The sequence below is a fragment of the Lepisosteus oculatus genome, chromosome 24 (assembly GCF_040954835.1).
Source record: "Lepisosteus oculatus isolate fLepOcu1 chromosome 24, fLepOcu1.hap2, whole genome shotgun sequence".
Classification (NCBI taxonomy): Eukaryota; Metazoa; Chordata; class Actinopteri; order Semionotiformes; family Lepisosteidae; genus Lepisosteus; species Lepisosteus oculatus.
Window position 1 is genome coordinate 13553380 of NC_090719.1, and position 24095 is coordinate 13577474.

General features: G+C 37.8%; 1 protein-coding gene across 2 annotated transcripts in view; it reads left to right on the top strand.

Annotated features, from left to right (window-relative positions):
* The first annotated feature begins 232 nt into the window (after nucleotides 1-232).
* nr5a1b (nuclear receptor subfamily 5, group A, member 1b) overlaps nucleotides 233-24095 on the top strand; it is a 47760-nt gene continuing 23897 nt past the window's right edge. Inside the window, exons 1-4 of one of the 2 annotated variants that reach the window (XM_006640701.3) lie at nucleotides 233-432; nucleotides 5771-5889; nucleotides 6052-6193; nucleotides 8173-8819. In XM_006640701.3, coding sequence (XP_006640764.2) covers nucleotides 372-432; nucleotides 5771-5889; nucleotides 6052-6193; nucleotides 8173-8819 — 969 coding nt within the window. In that variant the 5' untranslated portion in view covers nucleotides 233-371. Of the gene's footprint in view, nucleotides 433-4384; nucleotides 4664-5770; nucleotides 5890-6051; nucleotides 6194-8172; nucleotides 8820-24095 lie in introns of those variants that run through there. The other variant, XM_015367140.2, reaches the window with a different exon arrangement.

A 24095-nucleotide genomic window follows, 5' to 3' on the forward strand; every position in this document is an offset into this window, starting at 1 on the left:
ACTTTCAGAAATTAGTCTTTCCACAAATGGTAAATTAGCACATCCAAATCTACAGAAACAGATCGATGACCGAAGAAAACTAATTTTTAACATCTGGAGGAGTTATTTAAATTCGTAAGAGAAAAGAATGCATTATGAACTCAGTAGCTGTCACATGAGTGTGAAATCCAATCAGAATCTCCCATCCCAGATGCACGGCTCAAATATATAAATATAAAAAGGCATGCGGTTAACTGTGTGTCTGACTCCTGCTTAACAGCATAATTGGTCTCATTATTATTATTATTATTATTTAATCAGATCAGCTCTTTTTTATTCCCAATTATAGCGAGGTGGACCAAACAAAAGAATTTAGGAAGGCTTACCTGAGAATGTCATTTGATGCGACTTTTTCAATCTGCAGTCCGTTGAAACGAGAAGACGAAAATCAAAGTAAGTATTGCTAATTACTGTTTGGACTTCATGAATATTTGTTTCCCCTCTTCCAGTACGGTTACAAAACTAAATAACTTCAAAAGCTATCAAATAACGTCCGAGTAAAACACGTCACATTAAATTTAAATTTAGACGTCGAATTTTATATGGTAATATTATATGCATTTATCTTAAGGTAATTGGTGGTTGAAAATGTTCAGTTGACGTCAAGCATTGTTTTAAACGAAGTCATTTGAGTGTATAAACACTTAGCGTTAGTATAGCAAGTGTTTGAGTAGTATTGAGATATACTGCCTTTACGGACGTCAGTTCAAGGATAAACTCGGTTGAAGAAGCTAATTTATACCTTTTGTAATCCTTAGAGGAAAGTGGGCATTAAAAGAATACATCGAGGCTACGTTTAAATATTCAAGGATTTACCTACGTTTTTACAAGATAGATTTACAACTAGACGTTTTGTGGAAGGCAACGCAATTTTAATCACATATTGTACAGATATTTTCACCAAAACATGTCTAAATAATTGAAGAACTGGCCTCCGCGCGTTGAAGTTTTAAGAGCCTGTGTAAACTACTTTTTATCGACATACAGATAACAAGGCAAATATAGTTAGCATTTAGTCTTTTTAGAAGAATATTGCCTAAATGCATATGTCTGGTTTAAATACTATCAACAATATCATTCTATTACTATTCTATACCTAATCATTCTATTTTTTTTCGATCTTATTATTCAATAGACGCTTGCTGTGTGGTAGACAGGATTACGTTTATTGCCCTGTAAACCTTCTGAATGCAAATCATTTTACATGTTGGTGGAAAATATGAATAAACTGCCGTTTGCTGTCAGCATCTTTTGCTCGCAAATGAAAACTTCAATGCGCTAAAAAAATCGAATATTAGGCAAAAAGATTCCAGCTTTCAAACATGACATTGATAAAGTGATGATGCATTGCCTTATCGTGTACCAATTCTCAAATATCGTGTAAAAAGTTTAAAAATTATCAAAACTGTACCAGGACATTTTGAGGAATTTGAAAAAGTCTTCATATATGAGGCTAACGGTAGTATAAACGTGTTAAAAAAAACTGTTCAGGACAGGAGATTGTACCTTGTTTATTGTTTCTGTAAATCTGTTCAAATTATTGTATTTCTAAAAGCAATATTAACGACGGCTTTTTTCTTCTCCATTGTACAGGAAAAAAAGGGTAGTGCAATTAGTAAACATTCTGTATTTTGTTATGATAACTAGTATTATCAATATGTTGCCATTTTTGTAGTGGTTATTTTTAAGGGAAGTACGCCATTGCGTATTTTACTGTTTAGAAATTGTTTAACTTTACTGCAATATGTAATGGTTACAATACAAAGATATTTTAAAATAGTTACTTCAACACAATAATGTTTTGGAAAGAAACGGAAATGAAGCGCGATTTAAAAGACGGTGCTTCATTAAATTACAGCAGCAATAATAAAGCTAAATGTTACCTTTGGCGGATTTAATTTGAACACTTCAATCTGTGATTTTTTTGTAGCTTAATGAAGTTACGCAATAAACCTCAACCGCCGCGTAAATGCAGACATACAGGGCAGACGAAAACGTTATGTTGAAAATGCATTATTCATTATTAAAAACTATGACAATAAATTAAAATATAAAATATATTTTTCGTGGCAAATTCGGGTTCAAGAGAGCTAAAGTGAGAACAAGTCTGTAGAAAGCTGTTTTTTTACGTACGGTTTTTTTTACGATGTTTTTTGCACTGTGGTCGTGATGTCACCGCCCAATTAATACTGTCGAGGTGAAAACTAGGCCTGGGAAATGTGCGGCATCTAGTTTATTTCGTTTTGCAGAGCTCCACGAAGCAACAATTTGAGTGTCCTCGGTTCGTTTCCGCTGTAACTGGTGTTCGAGAAGATACTTTTGTTAGCTCTCCGCGGAACATTCCTGAAAATGTTACGGCCAAGCTCAAGAGTTTGTTTCTTTTCATTTGCTCTCTCAAACATACCTTTCTGTGTACTCGTCTGATTAAAAAAAATTGCACCAGGCCTACGACGAACCTACAGTCTGCCTTCTTCGATAATACCAACTGCAACACTGAGTCGTTCTCAATTTACTACCATGTATTGCATCTTAAGCCATAAGAACATTTAATATTAATACTTTTTTTTCCCAACACGTAAGTATGAGGTGTTCCGACCTTTGTAAAGCGAAACGTTATTTCTATCCCATTGAGACGGTAAAACGTAGAGTTTCTTTGAAAACTGGATGACAACCAAAAGAACATTTTATATTATTAGAAATATATAAAGAGACATTCAGTACGAGTCTGGATTCCTCAAAATCCAGATTGATCATGTTCCGTTGATAGACTTTGTCCACGGTTGACAAGGATGAAAAATATAAACTTTTAAGGAAACTATGCAGTCAGTGAAAACTTAGACTGCGTGCTACATTACAAAAAAATCAAATTACACAGCAGAAAGGGTGTCCCTGCGCAATTCGTCTAGAACAGCAGGTATTAGTGATCTGGGCAGTAGCAGAGGGTGACGTGTATACTGCAGATGTAAAGTACAGTATACACCTGAGCACAGAAACAGGATACGCAACTGCCTATCAAAAACGGCATTTTCATATATTTTCTGTTTACTTTTTATACTGTTATCACTTTTTTTTCTAAAGTGCACTGAAATTTCACGAATCATTGCAAATGCTCCAGTTTATGATCATTTGCAAGCAGTCCCGAAGACAGAAAGATGTGTATAAATATATCAATTACTTACGAATTCTTTTCTTTTAAAGCCTATTAGACATTTTTTAATTTAAATATACATTGCGACGTTGGGCTGTTTATAATTAGGATCAGAGTTGTTCCTGCTATGAATATATCTTTTTCTGACTTCACCGAAAAAAATGAAATACTGAAAGGAAAACGCACCTGTTTCTTCTTGAGTTTAAAGGTAGACTAAACGTGCCTCTTTTTGGTTTGATCAATGTAAAACACAATTACAGCGAGGGCAATGTACAAACGGTATCAGTACTTCTCAAATGCCTTTTTGGATTTAACAAATTTATTTAGGTACGTGAAGATCATTGCAAGGCATTTAATTATATTTAATATGAGTATAACAATGAATCGTTTAATAAACTATAAGGAATCCCCTAAGATAAGCTACACTGTAAGCGTTTCCAACGGTTTGGTTTTTGAGAGATAATTGCCCATTTATTTCAGTGACCAGTCATATATTCATGTCGGCAGAACTCCGTCATTTAATTTTAAAGCAGTTTGGTGTAAACTATACAGTATGTTGTTCTCACTGTACACGATAACAATGTCTAAAAACGGGGCTGCACATCTGTTAAACGTTTCAATATAAATTGTGCTCGTGTTTGAAATATTTTTTTGGATGCCAATTTAAAATGTAGCCTGTGAAGAAATGCACACATGCTTTTTAAACATGGAATCAAGCCTTTTAATTTTTTCCCCATAATTTAACGGCAATATCCAAAGAATGCTGTGCTGCATTTGCTGACCTGAGCATACAAACCTGTTCGCTGTTGAAACCTAACCAGTTACAGTATAATAATAATAATAATAATAATAATAATAATAATAATAATAATAATAATAATACCTTTCAAATCCGATGTTAGGTACTTCGGAAGATAGGTATTGAGTGTGATTTACTCAGTTCGATCTGCTATCCCATTGCAGTTTGATAGAACCGTGCAAAGTGATATTTGTAAGCACACGGATTCTATCCTGTCATGTTTTGATGTGATGAAAAGCGATTTAAGCAACAGGAATAAATCGACTGGGCTCCTCCGGCGCTTTCTCCCCACCACTGGAGACACAAGGCTAAGCGAGAAGGCTGAGCGGCCGCCCCTTGAGCTGGGGATTGGCTCTCTGGGATTTTAATACGACACATAGCGGACCCGGACGGGCTGCTGCGCGATACATAGGAGGCGAGACCCGTCGGTCGCCCGCATGTCTCCCAATCGGATCGGGGAAATGTGTAAATAGGAAGCGATGTGCCGTCGGTTTGCACGGCTGGGGGCTCTTCGTCTTGTACTTGCAATCTTATTCTAATTGAGTGGTCCTGGGAAATTAGTGAGGCGGCGGTTTTTCTGTGTCTTGAGTGCGAGTTTTTGTCAATTTACCGGTCTTAGTGCAAATTGGGGAAGATTACAGCAATTTAAACCAGGATAAGACTCGGAAACAACGAAGGTGAGGGGCTAGTTATTATTATTATTATTATTATTATTATTATTATTAGTAGTAGTAGTATGGTTGTTGTTTGTCTGTTCCTCCGATTAATTTATTTTCTAAGTGTTTCCCAGCAAGTAGGCATACTCTAGTTTACGAACCATTTGATAGCAAAACTTATGACTTGTACAGTTGGTATCTAGTAAAAAAAAGAATATTCGGTGTTTTAAAAAAAGCATGTTCAAACTATGAATTACTATTTTATATATACAGAATATACTGTACGTATTATTAGCTGTGTATGCGTTGTAAAATCATATTGTACAGTTACGTGTTTAATTCGATTCTTTACCTTTTCGTTAATATTATTTGTAGTGACTGGCGTATTTCGGGGGAGCTTTTGTTAAACAGACATTTATAACGTGTATATACAGTAAAGTGATTTCGAGGTGTTACTTAAAGCGCAATGTTTCGCTTGCAGCATTAATCATGAACTTTGAATAATTCCGATTTTGCCTTGCCCATCATAATATCAACGTAGAAAATAGCCTTGCCTAACTAAATATACAACTAAAAGTAACGAAATTTGTCAAATGGAAACAGAACGCATGATCCTATTTCTGTTACTGCGAAAGTATGTGAATGTATCAAATACATCCAATTTAATATTTGCGATTTTCTGTGGATTTAAAAGTAATGCTACCAAGATTGTTTTTTTTTTCCAGGCACCAATGGTGTAAGTTTCGTTTAGCATCTATACTTTAAAAAAAAAAAACCTATACGTGTTTTTTTTTAACAGAAACTGGACGTTTCATTTTTTTTTTTAAGGGCAGTCTTAAAATCGCCAGGAAGGTCGTAAACCTGCGGAGACGATGGCAACTGTTTATTTAACGTTTTCGTTATTGATTTTTAAAGGAGGGTGTCAGCATCGAGTGGGTTGGACAGCTCTTTAAACAAACACGTGGCTCGTCTGTCAACTGGCGTGAGGATAAATATACCCTTGATCGCATACACCGAGCTCATACACCCGAGATCCGCGACATCCCATGCCTTGGGTCTCAAAAGATTTTCGCGTCCTGCGGTCCTGACGGCCGGCTTCATTCATTGTGCTTTCTCTCGTTTGTATAGGTGTTCAATTTAAGGTGATGGACTACTCGTATGACGACGATTTGGAAGAACTGTGCCCGGTGTGTGGCGATAAGGTTTCTGGATATCACTACGGACTGCTGACATGTGAAAGTTGCAAGGTATTGGATATGTTATTTTCCAAAGAAACAAACTTGTGTCGTTCCGTTTAATGTTCCCATAAATAATAATAAAAAAATTGTAGGCGTAGCTCATAACTATAGGCTTGTATTTAATTTTGAAACTTGGCATGTCTAATAAAACCTTTTTTATTCTCTCTTTAGGGGTTCTTCAAGCGAACAGTACAGAACAATAAACGGTACACTTGCGCAGAAAACCAGGATTGTAAAATTGACAAAACGCAACGAAAAAGATGCCCGTTTTGTCGGTTTCAAAAATGTCTGACTGTCGGAATGAGATTAGAAGGTAAAGACCACTAGCATTTGTTTAATCCGTGTGATCCGTTGTTATTTTGCCTCGAAATATTTATATTTATTTAAGAAAGGCGATAAACAAATTATTTCATTTTAAAGGCTATTTGTTAGATAATTAGTGCTGCATGAAATATCTAAAATTGGATTATGTTGAGTTCGGGTTCAGTTATTTAAAAAAAACGTAAAATGCATGTTGACACCTGTATTGTTCTGTTATGGACAAAATGTTAAGAGAACCGGTACCCTCTTTTAGTTTGTACGGAAATACGCGTATATTAACACTTCTGTTTTCAAGGTCTTTATTTAGGCAGAAGTGGGATTATAATTTTTAAAAAAACTTGAGGAATTGCATGCAGAGTCTTTTGAGGAAATACAAATTATTGGACTATAAGATTTTTTCTGTTTTAGAGATGGAGAGTAGGCATGGTATACAATAATACCTAAGAATACGTGCCGCTCGGCAACATTCAGTTATGCCTGAATCTGTTTTTTGGTTAAATTAGTAAACGACATTAATGGTTTTATTCTAAATATCCATTATACTCTTATTCTAAGCGCACCCTTTTAAACGTGTTTTTTTTATTTCTGTTGATCTCGGCGCCTAATTTCGACGGTTTAGAAATTAGTACGGTTTCAAAGTAAAAAAATAAAGTAGAAAAAAACAATTATTTTGTATTTATCAAAAAACGAACGTATTTATAAATATAGTTTAGCGGGGACGATTAAAGTCCGACTCACAACTCTGATTAGATGCGACTTCTGAGTTCAAGTCAACGATCCAACGGGAATAAAACAAAATGTGTGGTTTCCTCTCGGAGATGTAGAAAAGCACCTGTTTCCTCACAGAAATGACACATTCTTGACTGCTTGTATAGCTCTGGCAATAGGATTACGTTCCTTCTAATCGACCAATACGGTGGAAAAAAAAATGTTTTCCCATTAAAGAATAACTAATTACACGCATTTAAATTAAAAAAAAGCAGTAAAAAGTGACAAGAAAAAAAGTTAAGCTCCCTTGCTCATATCCTCTCCTAAATTGGAGTTAAACCCAAAGGAGTTCACCCTGGAGATAAAGACACAGGCCTTGAGGACAGGAATGAATTACAGCAAACTCACTTTAATGCAGAGGTCTCCTTAAATAGAGGAAGCAAGTTTTCCCAAATATGTATGTACAAATCTACCCGATTCTGAGGGAATGATGCAGTTCTCGAGCTATTGTGAAACCATGGATGTGTGCTTGACTTATGAAACCATCCTTAAATTACGTGCCTTGTTTATTTAATCTGAAGTTTGTCGTAAGCTTTTATCACCTATCCACTGCCCTTCTGTCAGTTCTAAACAGATTACTACATAATAGCATCCTGCTGGGAAAATCTGATTCTTGCACATCAACAAAACGTTCATTGTCTACTCTGTGTGTATTTCTGCATACTTAATAACTTAAGAACTGTAACTGTTTGCTAATAGTGCTGATATGATCATTGTTGAATTGAAACAAGCAATGTTCTGTGGCTCAGATTGCCATCAGCGTACAATCCAACAGTGGCAGATCATACGCATTTTAATGCCAGTGAGTGATTTCGTTTATTGAAGCAAGCATTATCTGGAGCAAGAAATCAGTGATCCGGATTTTTAGCCACTGCAAATTTCCAGCAAGCTCAGAAGATAAGGTGCATTAGAAATATGATCATATTGAGATGCTATTCAAGTGTACCCTATGAGGCCTCTCAAAAACAGTTCTATGTAGAAGGTGTAATTAATCTGCACTGATATTTTAAATTTCTGTTTTCAGCGGCTTAGTGTATTTCCGATGCAAATAGCTCATTCGTATGTTTTTCGGGGGAGGGTTCAAGTATATCTTCTTTTATTCTGAACTTACGTTCTCCAAAACGGAAGCCGCCTCTGTTGTTCACGTGTGAACGTCACTTCGCCTCGAAACCGATGATGTGCTCTTCTCTTTTCTCTGGCCAGCCGTCCGCGCAGACCGCATGCGGGGGGGGAGGAATAAGTTCGGGCCGATGTACAAGCGGGACAGGGCTCTGAAGCAGCAGAAGAAGGCTTTGATACGGGCCAACGGCTTCAAGTTAGAGGCGACGCCACCTCTCGTCTCCCCGGTGCAGAGTGACTACACTCTTTCAGGCAGCCTCCACGGGCTTCACTCCGTCTCGAAGAGCATCCCCCCTCCGACTCCAGCCTCAATAACCCCCTCAGACTATGATCAAGTCCCCTATGGACCCCCAGCAATCGGCATGGCCATGCAGAATCATGTCCCCCTGCCAGGCTACCAATATGTGTCCTTCCCGAACCGTGCCATTAAATCAGAGTACCCCGACCACTACACCAGCTCTCCAGAGTCCCTGTCTGGCTATCCTTACCCAGATGCCTACCAGACCAGCTCCCCTCCCAGTGTCCCCCAGCTGATCGTGGAGTTTCTCCGCTGCGACCCAGACGAACTCCAGGTCCAGAACAAGATCCTTTCTTACCTGCAGCAGGAGCAGGCCAACCGTGGCAAGCTGGAGAAGCTCAACACCTTTGGCCTTATGTGCAGAATGGCAGACCAGACGCTCTTCTCCATTGTCGAATGGGCAAGGAGCTGCATCTTCTTCAAAGAGCTCAAGGTAGGGAAGCAACTGGATAGGCAGCCATTAGCCTTTTTATGTCGGAGTACCTCACAGACTGGAAGGGTTTCGGCTTTATTGTTAAAAGATCCGACCACGGATTTGCAATTCGTGAGCAAAGCCCATATGCTAAAATACCATTTTTCATAGTTGCTGATACGTGGTCTTTCGGCATTGACACCTTCAACCATACAATCATGTTGTAAACATTTAGTTATAGTTATGGTTTTCCGTCACGCACTATGAATTTGCTTCGGAGGTATTTTTTTGCACAGGCAACTTTTAAAAATAAGACTTTGCTGAATATGGATTTACATACAACAGTTTCAGCTGTTGTTATACGGTAGTTTTAAACCATAGTCAGCATAGTGTTACAATATCAAGAACCCGTAATGAATTTTTAATGATCCGACTACGAATGTGCTTTCTGCTTTCTATGGTTTTATTATAGCTGCTGTACTATATACAGTACCTGCGGAAAAATAACGAAATAAAAATAACCAGTAACTTATTACTAAATAAATTACAGTGGTGCGTGGTAATGTGGCATAGTGGGGATGTCTCTGGGTTTGTAAACAGTGAGGTGTGTGTTCAAGTTCCTGCTGCAGACGCTGTTGTTGTACCTTGAGTGAGGTACTTTTCTCCAGTTGCTCCAGTCCTCCCAGTTGTATAAATGGGGACCGGCATTGCTGGGGACTGGCCATGTGACAGACTGGTGTCCCATCCTGGGGGGAGTCACGTGCTCTCTGATCGCTTCATGCGAAACCAGGATAAACTCCGGCTGAATTAGCTTCAAATGGACTTTCCTACCTACAGTATCTACTTAAAATGATGTACATTGGGGAAAAGCACTACAAATTTGTTCATATGTTAGAATACAGAGCCTTACTATAGTGGTTTTCCTGAAGTTGTAGTATGTAGTATAGTATGTAGTAGTGAAGTATGGAGCATATGCAGTATAGTATGGCTTTTTTTCCTAGGAAGAGTATAGATCGTTGCACAACCTAAATTTTCATCATGGAAAGATAAGGTTTTGAAAATTCAAATCCTCCAGAAGGAAACAGCTAATAATAAATGCAGACTATCAGCAAAATGGAACAGCTCATAGAACTGCTTGTAAGCAGTGTGACAATTCTGATGTCTGAAGCCATGGAAGTAGTTCTTTGCTACACGGGATAGCTGCGTATTTGTTCACTATTCCTTTGGGAATAATTCCAAATACTTTAAAGCTGAAAAAAGACTGATCACACACGCTAAAACAGGTTTATAATGCGGCGCCAATTTTATTGGCTTCTTTAAAACAGGCATATTGGCCACATGGGTCAACTATGATGGGACACTGTGACACTGTGTTTACCTATGAGTAACAGCTGAACAGAGCCCTCTTCTTTCACCTGGAATACGGTTTTAGATTTCATCTACTTCTAAAAGCTGTATTGGAAGTTGTGTGCAGGAAGCAATTTTAAAACAGGGATCAAGTTACCCAAGAACTATTACAGAGAAAATAATAGTTTAAGTTAGGACCATATTAATTTGGGATACACTGATTAATCAAATTGGGCAGGTTGGGTATGATTACATTTTAGTTGATTCATTGAAAACGTTCTTAAGTAATATAGGATATAGTGCCAGTCTCAGCTGGGTGCTGGAGCCTATCCCAGCAAGCAATGGGAAGAAGGCAGGGTACACCCTGGACAGGACACCAGTCCTTCAAAAGGCACACAAAGACACAGACATGCACACACCAGGGCCAGTTGTCCTGGAAACTCATTAACCTACCAATATGAAGCACCTAGAGGAAGCCCATACAAACTCCACACAGACAGCACCCCCAGATCCATTACTGAACCCAGGGTCCCAAGGCTGCAATTATAACCCCCATGTTATTGACTTACAACACATTCTTTGCTTATCTTCTGTCAATATAAAAACACCCGTAATTGGATGATTTAAAAACTGAGAAATAGCATGCAATTTAACACCAATAACCATGCATTTTAAGAAGCAGCAGTGGGATTTCAGTTAGAATGGCCAAGTTACCAAAATGCCACCCAGGCCTTTAAACATAATTTAACTTTGTTTATTTGAACAAGATACAATGTGGACAATATGGAATTCCCCGACCTTCATAAATCAAGTCTATGGCGCAGGTTATGTGATCATTAACACGGTAAACTCTGTGTAGTGCAGAAAAAGAAAAGATTGTCTTTTTTTGTTGTCATCCAAATTATTGTATGTTAAGAAAAATAAAGAATGATTTATTTTGTATGACAGTATAAGTGCGTATTTTGGAGTACATCTAGGAAATTAGACTGCTGGTATTTTCTCTGTATGAGATAAGGTTATTGACATTGGAAATTCTACTTCCAATGTCAATAAGCTGCCACACAATGGCATGCGATTATAATAAGTAGTTTTATTGCAATGGTACATCGCTTTTACTTGTTACTCATTATGAATTAGTGTTATATTCAACACCCTTACAAACAGGATAAAGAAGACAGGTTTATGCAAGTGGTTCTCATCTCTACAGAGAGGACAGGGGGCACACAGTTGGCACCTATTTTCTATTCATATCTTTTTAAGCTCCCACGCCAGCACTCACAAAACAGGAGCACCACTGAGATGACACAATAACCTAGTCTATCTCCTTGTGGGTAATGATTTAAGATTCATCAATGTCAGGAGCAAGGTGCTGAGGAAAATATAACTAGCAGTGTGAACCGTAGTGTCAAGTGAAAGATGTAATTGAAAGATGCCACACTGAGGAATTATTGCCAAGGAAAATTCTATCTTCAGCCTTTGGAAGGGAAAATCAATACTGTCATATAGGTGCATATTAGTGGTGGCCAGAGCAAAAAAGGTCAGAGCCGTATTTCTGAGTTCTTTGTGAGGAGAGTCCAAAGCTGTTACTCTGAACGATCCTCTCAACAAAAACTGCTTGATCTTTTTTGCCAGATGAACTGAGGTTAACCCTGCAGTTCCTGAAAGTAATTTCATGTGTAGTAATTATTGTATTATGTAGTAATCATCTATACATTTATATACTGGAAATTAGAAATATTTTAATGCTCAGGAATTTTTTGATACGATACACAGTCATGTGTTTTTTTTAGATCCATTTATTTTTTCTTTTTGTTATTGTTGAATAGCATTAAAACTTAGTCCGCAGTGGTGCTCTGTCTAATGACCAAAACCTTAGCTCATTTCAGGATCACCAAATTACACCCAAATGCACACTTAAGTACCTGGCATTATTCTGTTAAATTGATGGTATTTTCCATCAAATGCAATAGGGCTGTAGGTTAGTATTGAGAAATGCACAGTACTGATAACTTAAAAAGTTCCAAAATGAGTGTTTGCTGTAGTGACTATATTATACTTAATATAGACGTTCCCCAGAACTGCACAAATCTGTTCTTTAGGCAAAGGCCACGTAAACCTTATTAAAATATTACAAAATATCTAAGTACAAAGTTGAGTGTAGCACTGACTTGTTTATGTCATGACCTTCAGAAGTGAATCCCTAGATTCATACTTCTCATGCAGAGCTTTGCAGACAAATATACAGATGATAAAATAACAAATGATAGTGCAGATGTCATTTTGAATGCAGAATCATAAAGGTTAATGATTATGTTGTTTTTTCTTTCTCTTCTGTACTTTTAAATATAAGCCCGCATAGTGAACTGTAATTAAAATTAACAACCTGCGTGAATTTCCAGTATACTGATTACTAATGCCAGAATTTGTTATGCTATAGTGTAGCAGTTGACAGAAATGCCCTTTCATCCATATGAATATATTTAGAAGCATGATCTACTTCTGTGATATTCTACCAATCCTAAGCTAGATATGTTCGCAGTTGATTTTAAATGATTTTACATTCTATTTTATTTATTTATTTGTTTGCATGGCAGATGGTTTATCCAGTTGTAGCTTCAATGTCATTTCCAGTAATTCATTTATGTAATTTTACCTTGTTGTACCCATAAAGTTGTTCCTTAAGCTTACATTTAATGTCAGATTTCCTTATTGTTTATTTGCCCTGAATAAGGCCATCTGCAAAACAAATACATTCTACATAATAGTAATACGAATACTTTTGTATGTTTTATATAGCATTATCGTAACTCATTTACTGTCATCATTTTCAGGTTTTACTCTTGATATTTTACCTTCTCTTTGGCTTTTAACTTTGAAAATGGTCAGATATCTTAATATACAATCATGGCTAAGGCTACATTTCCCATAGCAGGGTTAGAAGCATTCTTGATAAAATGCATGACATTAAACATGGCAAAAACTCAGCAGCCAATAGGGGATTTCTCATGAGCATTGTCAAGACAGAGAATTATAGCATGGCTTGGCACAATTTTCTTTCCTAAAATAAAAACACTTGAGCCTAAACTAGGGTCAAAGGAAACTGACACATGCAAAGTTCTTTTCATACGCAATATGCGCGCCTTGCAGTCAAGTGATACCAGTGTTCTGGGTTAATTTTGGGAGCCCAGCTCATTTGTTGTTTGTGCAAAAATCAGATAATTTAGACAATGGGATGATTGTTCACAAGATAAGGGTTTGAAAAGTATAGGCTCATGTTTAAAGGCAAAAAGCCCTGTGTCATTTGCTTTATTGTTTACACGATTGAAAAACTGTAACGTTTTTCTAGCAGTATTGTGATTTTATGCATTCAGTTGGCCTTGTTTGTTGCTTTTTCTTTACTGACTGCAAAACTTATACATGTAAGACATGCTTCCTTCCTCCCTTTATGCTTGGCTTATGTTGATCAGGCTTTGCGGTACCTGTTTGTCAAATTAATGATAACCCTTCTATTAATAAAATAGACCCTCCACTTGTGTATGGCAGGTCAACAATACACGGACAAAAATCAAAAATAGTCTTGCCCTCTGCATATCGCCTGTCAGTTGAACATTTAGGCTGAATTTGGTAGCCAGGATTACTCGATAATAAATCACGATTTATTATGGAATGGAATAGTATACCCTGCATGTCCATTTTAGTATTTTCTGCCCGCTGCATTTTGCTTTAATTAACTGAAGAAGCGATTGTAAAATTATACCGACATTCTCATTTACCATAGTGTTGCAGTAACTGTAAACACGACAACATTATCAACTACTGCATAGCACGTGTACTTATAGAAGACACAAGGTGATTCAGGTTCAACCGTAAATGCTTAGGCGAATTGTTGTTACCCATAAATATTGTAGGCATATGACGAAGCTAGTTAATTGCATTCTCTGTGTAGATGATAACATCTCGGGAACAGATGAAAAAACAACAGTACAAAACTACTTTATAAACCTCAGTAAACTTTTCACTTGAAAGGGTAGGAAATGTGAAATTAAGACTCTGCTTTTCAAAATGTTTTGCTTGACCCCTTTGCTAGATTTTCTTGCCAATATTTCTGTGAACCATGTATAGAACTGTAAGTAATTCTGTGACAGATTCTAATATTTTTGCAAAAATAATGGACAAATCTATTGTAGGATTTATGCAAGATTTTCAAGTGAAACTAGGATGAGACTAGCCCAAACTACGCTAAGTGAATTTTTGGTATTCATCATGATGAGTTTTCTGTTCTGTACCACATTACTTTTCTCAATTTTAAAGCTTAGTTCAATGTTCATGTCTAATTTGCCTTAGCCGTTTAGACACTTGCTAAGTTACTCAACGATAAAAGGATTCACTGTTATTCATTAGCAAATCATCACTGAATATTGCTGGTGATCGTGATCGATGTGTCAAACAAGCTGAAATGTTACAATTAAAAAATTAAAATTTTCCCTGAAACATTTCTTCTGTTCAAATTTCAAAATAGTGTCTGTTTCGTCTTCTTCAGCTTTCTCTTCGTGTCTCCCTTGTAATGAGACATTTTGTAATTGGGAAGTCTTATCCACAACCAGGGTTGTGGAAGCCTAGAGAAAATCCTATTTGACTGTGCCAAACTGTTAATGTACAGCTGGAGTGGAATTTGTATATTCTGTATGTGCAAACAAAAGAGTTGCATTAAATTTTCATTTATGGCAAACAAAATTGATTTCTTTATCGAAGAAAGAACAAATGAATTGTGCAATTACAAAAAAGACTTGCAGTACAGAAATATTATGTGTCTGTTTCTGGAAATATCCCTAGCGATTCTTCACGACAACAATGAAACTTAAAACTCATCTGTTGAGAGAAAACAAAGACAGATGTACTTGCCAGGAAAGATTCCCCTTACATTTTTTTTTCCAGTAATTGCATTCCATCATACAGATAAGACTAAAATGTGAGCCTTCTCTGTAGTGTTGTATTTTTACTGAATGTGGAAAAACAAATACTGGCACTGAGAAATTGCCTTGTAGATTATGTGTTATAAATTTCAGTGCTCTGATACAAGTAAAAGTGTATTTCTGTGTATAAATCAATTCGCAGTGAATGGCTTAGTTGATGAATTAAGAGGCCCAAGTATTCAGTTCTCTTCTGTGTTTGCTAGGTGATTTTTTTTCATCCTAATACTTTACGAACCAGTCGGCTACATTTTTTTGTAGTGTAATTGATCTATTATACAACAAACAACATGTTTAATACAGTATACTGCACCCCGAGTACGTGAAAGTGGTTCTGTTTAAGAATGAGGGAACGGTGAGAGTTGGTCATTGAACTCATTGTGCTTGTTTGGTCACTAAGAGCTTTTAATACTGTTTTGTCCCTTTGGATTGTTTGGTGAAATGTTAATAAGCATCACCGTAACAATTCGTTATTGTAGGTAGAACCTCTGTTGGTCTCTTTTCCATGAGCCTCTTAACATCAAGCAACAGCATATACAGTATTAGGTCTTTTGCACAGAGCCACATAGCGATACTCCAGTACATGTAGGAGCAGTAAATAATCATTTTCAGGTTTCTCATGAATGCAGTCAGTTTAAGTCTCATGTTTTCTTTATTTGAGAATTTGTCATTTCAAAATGTGTTTTATTGTTTTGACAATACTCTAATTGTAATATCTTAACCTGTGATGTATTTATGCACTCTGCTTTTATGGTAATAAAATGTAACCAACTAGGGCACTAGGTCATGTTATAAATGGGCTCCGTAGATAAATGCACCTGCCCTGTTATAAAACCAATAAATTAAAATAATTTCATGCTAACACGCAGTGAGTCAATGATAGCACTGGGAATTGCACAAAGTGACATGGTAACAAGACTTTTTCCTTTTCTAAACTGGATACTAGCCTAGTTATTTTTTATTTTGTTTGCTGCAGAAAGTATATTATAATTGAAGCAAATGCTAAATCACAGTAGCCACATCTTAAATGTTCATGCATGCATTTCCTGACAGTAGACATGATTAATAATTGTAATAAATGCATTCAATTGTAATACAATTTCAATTTGAATGACAATACCTGTAACACACCTGTTTCCTAAAGCACTGGATAGCTTATTTAAAAAAAAAAGTTTTCCTATAATCTCCGTTAAAATGATGTGCTTTCTTTCTGTATGACACTATGAAGTTAATTGTGGTTTAAGTGACAGTTGGAGAGTGCAGTGTGAAAGTAGCAAAAGATAAAAGCAGCAAGAAGATAATGTGCTCATTTATTTTAGCTCTGTTTCACTGTGAAACTGTGCCAAATTGTTGATGTCCTGTAGTAAAAGCTCTGTAAACCCCTGCTCTTATCCAGTGCATAGGTAACTGCTATGAAGATCACACAGTGATCAATCATTCATTCTGAGTCCTTTAACATATTAAAAACTGTCATTTTCATATAAACAATACTGTTGACAAGCCCTTCCTATTAATATTTTCAGTGATAATGTTAGTCCCATCACTGCTTTGAGTGCCCACCAGTTAACCTGCAAGGTCTGTGTAGTGTGCCTATTCACACAGGCGCTGTCAGGTCAGTCCTTGTGTCTGCAGGACCTTCTCTGCTCCCCAGTGGAAGTCTGTGTTTACTCCAGTCTGCGTTCTAATTCACTATCGCAGGTGTTTAATGTAAATATAGCATGTGGTGAAAAACAACCAGCTCCAGTACCAGACAATGTGGTTCTCCATTTCTCATGTCAAAAAGCATGTTGGCTTTTAATTCGGAAGCTTGGAAATAACGTCTGCAATATTCATACAGAATGAACTGTAAAATAATGATAGTCAGCACTCCTGAGCTCTGGAAACATATTTCTGAAATGATGTTTCCAGACGCAGATGATATAATTTTTTTACAAACTAGAAAAGGTGAAGGGTATGATGCAATTAAGTTTCCTTTATTAAAGATCTGTATGAAAGTGTTATATTGTGCCAGCTTTTTTTTCCAGCCTCCAGTCATTACAAGGTTAATGTGTCAGCTTTGGTGCTGAAATCAAATCCCAGGACCCTGTATCTTTGCAAAATAAAATCCATGTTGGGCCATGTGGAATATGAAATCCATCTGTTGTTACAGTTGAAACAGATTCTGCTCCTTTGAAGGTTATTTTACAAGTTTAAAGCTGAGACTGTAAGTAGCAAGAGAAAACATACTTGAGGTGCTTCCTCTTTTACTTACATGTAGTTTTAGAAAATCCACAGGGGTTTAAAAATAATTTTGAAAACTGCGGCACAATTTGCACTGTACGTACTTGCAAAAGGCAAAACTTGCCATGCACATTTAGTCAGCTTTAATGGCCAATTATAGAGATTGAAGATGTTCCAAAGCACATTTTAGATTCAATGAATTCTCTAGGAGAGTGGCACCATCTTGTTTTATTGCTGTGAAATTTAACAACAAGCTATTGAGTAAGCCTATCAGAGAAACATGGATTTAATGTTGTTGGTCTCTGGGGGCTCATTTCTGAAATTGTACACATTGCCATGCTGTTTCTGTGAAATGAAAGCAGTATTTAAATGCAGTTATAAGGTGACAGTTGTTTATTTAATGCAGTTTGGATTGCGTGTCAATATTCCCATAAATATCTGAAAAAAAAAATCCAAGATTATCCAGAATCCAGTGCGTGTGCTGACATGATAATACATGCCAGTGAATGAATTGAATTGAATGGATTCAATCGATCCAAATCACGAGCTGTATACTGTAAGTAGTAAGAGCAACCTCTAATTTGATACTGGGTTTAGAAATCTCAGTTTAATGCAGAAATGTCTAGTGTTTCGCAATTATATGGCACAATAATGCCAATTCCTTGAGCTATCTTCTGCTATGACCAAGATGAGACTTAGTGAAACAAAATACATCCAGTGAACCTAATACAAGCTGGCATATTTGGAAGGGAGGAAGAAATTGCTTAAAGAAAATGTTTATATCTAATATAAACAAAAAAAAAACAGTGTGGACAAAGTGGGCTCAGGGCTTAACTGCAACATCAACAACAACAATTTTAAGCAGGAAAACAAGAAAACACACATGCACACCATATGATGGGGGAACCTTTCGCTGAGCAGGAGTTTAGAATTAAACCAAAAAAATCGTTTTGCCTTTGTAGTGGTAAAATGATCCCCTTGGTACATACAGCCTTTGCCCTATGACATGAAGTGTATTCTTTATGTGTTGATATGCTTTTTCCACATCTTTGTCTTTCTGTCGGGCAGGTGTATTGGTCTAGACATTGTGACAGAATGGTTTTTAATCCTGGATCAGGAAGCTACTGTGCAGGGAACAACTGCAGTTTTATTTACCTGGAGAAAAGCCCCTGTGGCGATTTCAGCACATACATGCAAAAGAGAGTCAGGGTGGTGGAAGGGACCTGTGAGGTATCGATCCAGTTCTCACACACACGCTCAGAGGCATTCAGGGAGCAGTCCCTAAGGTTATGGAAAACCGACTGCAACATGAGTTATTTTCTGTTTTCCATCCACGTCCATGTAATTCCATAATAAGAACTAACTCTAAGTGTTGGATGTACCAAAACCACTCTGCTCAAAGGCAAGTAACGAGATGGGGAGCCCATCCACCTTCCTTGCGGGGACAAACCCCAAGGGGAAACATCCAGAGTCAAACCCACCATGCGTGTCTTTGAGAGGTGGGAGGGAAACCAGAGCACCTGGCGAAAACCCCCACAAACCTGGGGAGAACATGCAGGCTTCGCACAGAAGGGCACCAAATGCTTGGATCAAACCCAGGACGCTGGTATTGAGAGGGAGCAATGAGAAAACAATATGCCACTGTGTTTGTTTTTGTTTTCAGAACTGGCTGGCTGCCTGATAAGGACTTGCGAACACACTGCCCGTACGAGCTCATTCAAAAGACCTTGCAGGGATCACAGGCCCAGGGAACAACCTTTCCCTCTAGGCATCACCCTAGGCTGACTGGAAGCCCTGTGGGTCTATACCATGAATTGGCCAATTCTAGCACATCCAACCCTGTGCACTTTCTCTTACCTGCAGCCTTATCAACCTGCAACTCACACCTGGCAGCCCACTGAAGCTCAGCAGGTGTGAGACTGGCCAGTACCTGGCTGAGAGACCTCCTGGGAAAAACTAAGGTCGCCGCTGGAAGAGGTGTTAGTGGGGCCAGTAGGGGGCGCTCACCCTGCGGTCTGTGTGGGTCCTAATGCACCAGTACAGTGGCGGGGACACTATGCTGTAAAAAGGCGCTGTCCTTTGGATGAGACGAGAAAGTGAGGTCCTTACTCTCTGTGGTTATTAAAAATCCCAGGGAGTTTCTTGAAAAGAGTAGGGGTGTTACCCCAAATTTCCCATTGGCTTTTACCAGTCATGGCCTCCTAATAAGCCCCCTCTATGAACTGGCTTCATCACTCTGTTTTTCTCCTCTCTGATAGCTGGTGTGTGGGGAGCGTACTGGTGCTGCACACTGGTGGTGGAGTCCCCATTACCTGTAAAGCACTTTTGAGTGGAGTGTCCAGAAAATCACTAAAAAGTGTAAGCAATTATTATTATTATTCCTCTTGGGGAATCTAATTAGCACTAAAGATTGCAATGAGTTCAACCTGTATTTCAAGACACTTGGAAGACCTTTTCTGTTATTAACTGAACAGTTGTTTTTGGTGAAATTGATTTTGTATGTGTTTTATTTAGGGGGCACGGTGGTACAGTGTTTATCTTAGCATTAGCATTGCTGCATCGCAGCGCTGGTGTCCAGGGTTCAATTCCAGACCTGGGGTGCTGTCTGTGAGGAACATACCAGCAGGTTAATTGGCCTCTGGGAAGACTGGCCCTGGTGTGTGTGCGTTTGCCCTGCAGATAGCATGTTCAGCTCCAGCTCCCCTGTGACTCTGTATTGGATGAGTTTGAAAATGGAAGGATGGGTGTGTTTTAAAAACGGTCTAGCCGAGTGTAAAAAATGTGTATTCCTAAGGATGTGACATCAGTCAAAAGTGGTAGCGAAGTAAAAAAAGGTACTATAAAACAACAAAAAAACACAGTTTGGTTTTATCTGGTCTTTCTTTCATTCACAAATATGAGCTCCATAGCTTAAAATTGTTCAAATATAATGTTCATTTTGACGCTCTTCTGTGTAAGACGGAAACGGTTAATCATTACAAAACCCAGGTGGGCTTAACAACAAGTTATATTTTAAGCACAAAAGCAGTTTAAGTGTGCTCCTTCCCTGTGATTGTATGTTACTTTAAATGGTAAAGTATTGCACACTGTATCTAAACATAAAGGAGCAAAGAACTCACTCTATAAGAATCAGTTTTACTGGGTAATGCTTACTAGTGTGTTTTTAGCGCTCAGTCTGTAAGTACATGTTGCAGTCCAGTGATGAACAAATTATCTCGCAAAGCCCTGCTTGTTGTCCTGAGGGAGAGCTTGTTGTCCTGGAGTTTGTGTGTGCGTTAGGAAGTACACCAGGTCAGTGAGCCCTTTAACGTCCACTTGTGGTCTCTGAACAGATAAAGACGTTTTGTGCCATGCCCCAACCTAAAAAAAAAAGATACTTGACTTCCAAAGATATATTGTTTCATTTAAGGAACCATAATTCTGTCAGCCATGCCTGACAAACGAGTGACAAGCATTCTGGCTATTAGGGAGGTGCACTAACAGTTTCTCTATGTCATGCAATCCAGAATTACTGACTACACTGGCCTTCAGCTGCTAGACTGATATTGCAGGCCAACAATGGGGAGTGTGGATCTCCGGGCTTGTTTAATAGGCAAGATGAAAGGTGAAAGAGTACTAGAGAGGTGAGGAGGTGAAAGGGGTCATTCCTGACACTCGTAAATACCCCGTTAAACTGAGTTGAGATGAGATGTGTCAGAAAAGAAATGGCTGCCACTTGCAGTGGAGAAGAAATATAGCACAGGACATCATGCATCATGCAAGTGTGTGAGGGCAAGACTGGCACCTTCTTCCTTAAAGTGGCAGTATTTTCACTGTGAAGCATTTTACTCTTTAAACAGGAAGCAAAAAATGAAACAACTTATTTGGTTTAATATATAAGATATTAGGTTTAATCCTTAAACTTCTAATGATCATTTTTTATTGTAGTTGCTTCAGGCTTCAAGTGTCTTGAAGGAAATGTTTTGGTTGTGTAGTTTTTTGTCTGTGAACAAAGAGGAAGGAACAAGACTCTTTTAACAGAATATATGGGGATTTGAATAAAAGGAGCAGGCGACTATAGGCTTTGCCTGAATCGAGAATGAAATATGACTGTATTTCAATTGAAACAGTTTAGTTAAACAGGTAAATCTCAGTTTGGAAAATGTCATATCTCATCGTGGAGGGAACACAAATTAGCATGAGTAGATGTAAATGGGACCACACACCTCCGATACCGAATGCCAGTTTCTGCCAGTCTAAGTAGTGTCTAGATTAAGAAACTTTTCTAAATGCACATTGATGAAAATAACTGAATTTTGAATCTACTATTCTGGTCAGTTGTTCTTTGGTTTCATCAAGGGATATTGCAACAGATTTAAATGAAAGATTTTCTCCCCTAGTTTAAACGGTATGAACCTTATCTTATGAAATTGTCCGTTCACCTTAGTTACCAATGTTTTTTTCTCAAAAGAAAAGTCATCCCCCCGCAGTCTGTAACACGCAGTGGATAGTGGTGTTCTTTTCAGTGCCACAGATAATAAAGCGCACGGTGTTTGACTAATGAGACACCCTAGAGCCAAAAACCACCAAGAGATTTCACACTTGTCAAAGTTTGTGTCTTCACATTCTCATTAGGAATCACTGTTTCCCCGTTCGGCACTGTGGTTTACAGAAACCTTTTTCATAAAATGCACAATTTATTTCTAGTTTCTGTCTATAAATTTAAAAAAAACACTGCATTTGACATTTGTTTGAAAAATGTTAAATAAGAGTGCAGGTAAATTAGAATGCTGTTTTTTTTTTCAATTACCCTTTTTATATAAAACAGACTTCAAAATGCATTCTTTCAACATTTTCAAGACCAAAAGGCTTCGTAAATACTTCAGGACTGTTTCAAAAATCTGAAGACTAAAACATTTGCATATGAGAGTCCATTCTGACCATCTAGCTTGTTGCTTGGTAGTAGCTAATTTAATCAGGCAGCTCATCCAGCTGTTTCAACTGGTATCAACTTTGAGAACATGGCTGGGCAGCTTGTTCCAAACCACCATTACCTATATTTTAGCAATAATATGAAAAGCAGATATAACATGGCCTCTTTATTGTAAATATGGCTGTGAAATGTCATACAGTATCTGGAATACAGTATAGCTGTAATGCAGTATAGCATTTCAAAAATGGATGGGTAGGTGGGTGGATAAGTGATGAAATATTTTGTATAATTAAGATAATTATTAATGCAGTGGAATCATGGGATATCCATGCAATGATATCCCATGATTCCACTGCATTAATAATTATCTTAATTATACAAAATATTTCATCACTTATCCACCCACCTACCCATCCATTTTTGAAACTGCTTCATCCAGAATAAGGTTGCAGGAAAGCTGTAGCCTATCCCAGCAAGCAACGGGCACAAGGCAGGATACACCCTGGACGGGACACCAGTCCACCACAGGGCAGACACAGACTCACACACCCACACCAGGGTCGATCAACCTACTCTACATCTTTGCACTATGGGTAGAAAGCTGAGCACCCGGAGGAGACCGAGGTGAACATGGGAAGGACATTCAAACTCCACCCAGACAGCACCGCTGGAATTGAGTCTGGACACCAGCACTGTGAGGCACCAAGGGTAACTACTGTGCCACCATGTTCTATGACATATATTGAATAAAAATAGCATTTAATTGGCATCCAAAGAAGTCACTCAGATTCAGCCCCAATGACTGCTTGGTTACAGTTAAGATGTAGTAGTCTCCATTCTAGTGGTCAACAAACAGTCAATTAACATGTCACTAATGATGTCGCAAACCGTTATAAAAATATAACGTATTTCTAAACCCAAGGTTAAGAGCATAGTTCAGGCAGTGGTCAGGATTAAGGTTTTGTTACTAACATCCTACCTTCTGCGGTAGGAGTTGGTCATGATCACGTTTATGTCACTCTATTAAAAAAAGTATGTTTAATTTTTAAAATGTGTAGAAATAATGTACAATTTGGGGGCTCTGTTGGAAGCGTTACCAATGTTTTCTAAGCATATTCCAGAAATGTCAGGTGGTATATGTGACGTGATTAAGTTTGGATACCTGTGTAGCAAATCTGCCTCCAGTATAAGAAAAGAATGTCACAAGATCTGCTTGTTCCTAGACGTCTGCCAAGCCAGCAGAGGCTGTTAAAAAGTTTCAAGTTTTAGTGTAATCGCATGCTTTGACATATTATCAGTGCTAGGTTTTAGGTAAGGGAGATCTTATTGAAATCTTATGGCCTCCCTATCTAGTAATCCCCAAACAACATTGTCTATCACAAGATAGGAAGGAGAAATGACTCAAGTTCAGCACAGGGCCAAGCTGAGAAACCACCTCAGTTTTGAAGGACTTTATGGTACCATACACATTTTGCTCCAGGCTTTTTGAAAACAAATTGTAGATGTTTAAAAGTACAAAAAAAGTTATTGTCTGTAAGTTAATTTACAAACATATTTTGGCTTAGTATATTCCATGGGGGTTACCTATCCTGTAATAAATATTGGGAATAAAATGACCCATTACATGGATATCCCATGATTCGCAGGAACTGTAAAGTAGTAGCAGACCAGGCCCTTTCCTGTGCAGCAGCACATCTTATAAATGAATCCATTTAGATTATCGTAAGAGTTTGTAGGCAGTGCTTGGAGGATAAAAAAAACACCACAAAGAAACACAACCCACACTCTTCTCCGATATTATGGTAGGGAAGTGTATATACAGTGGACATTAATGTACAATATTTCGTT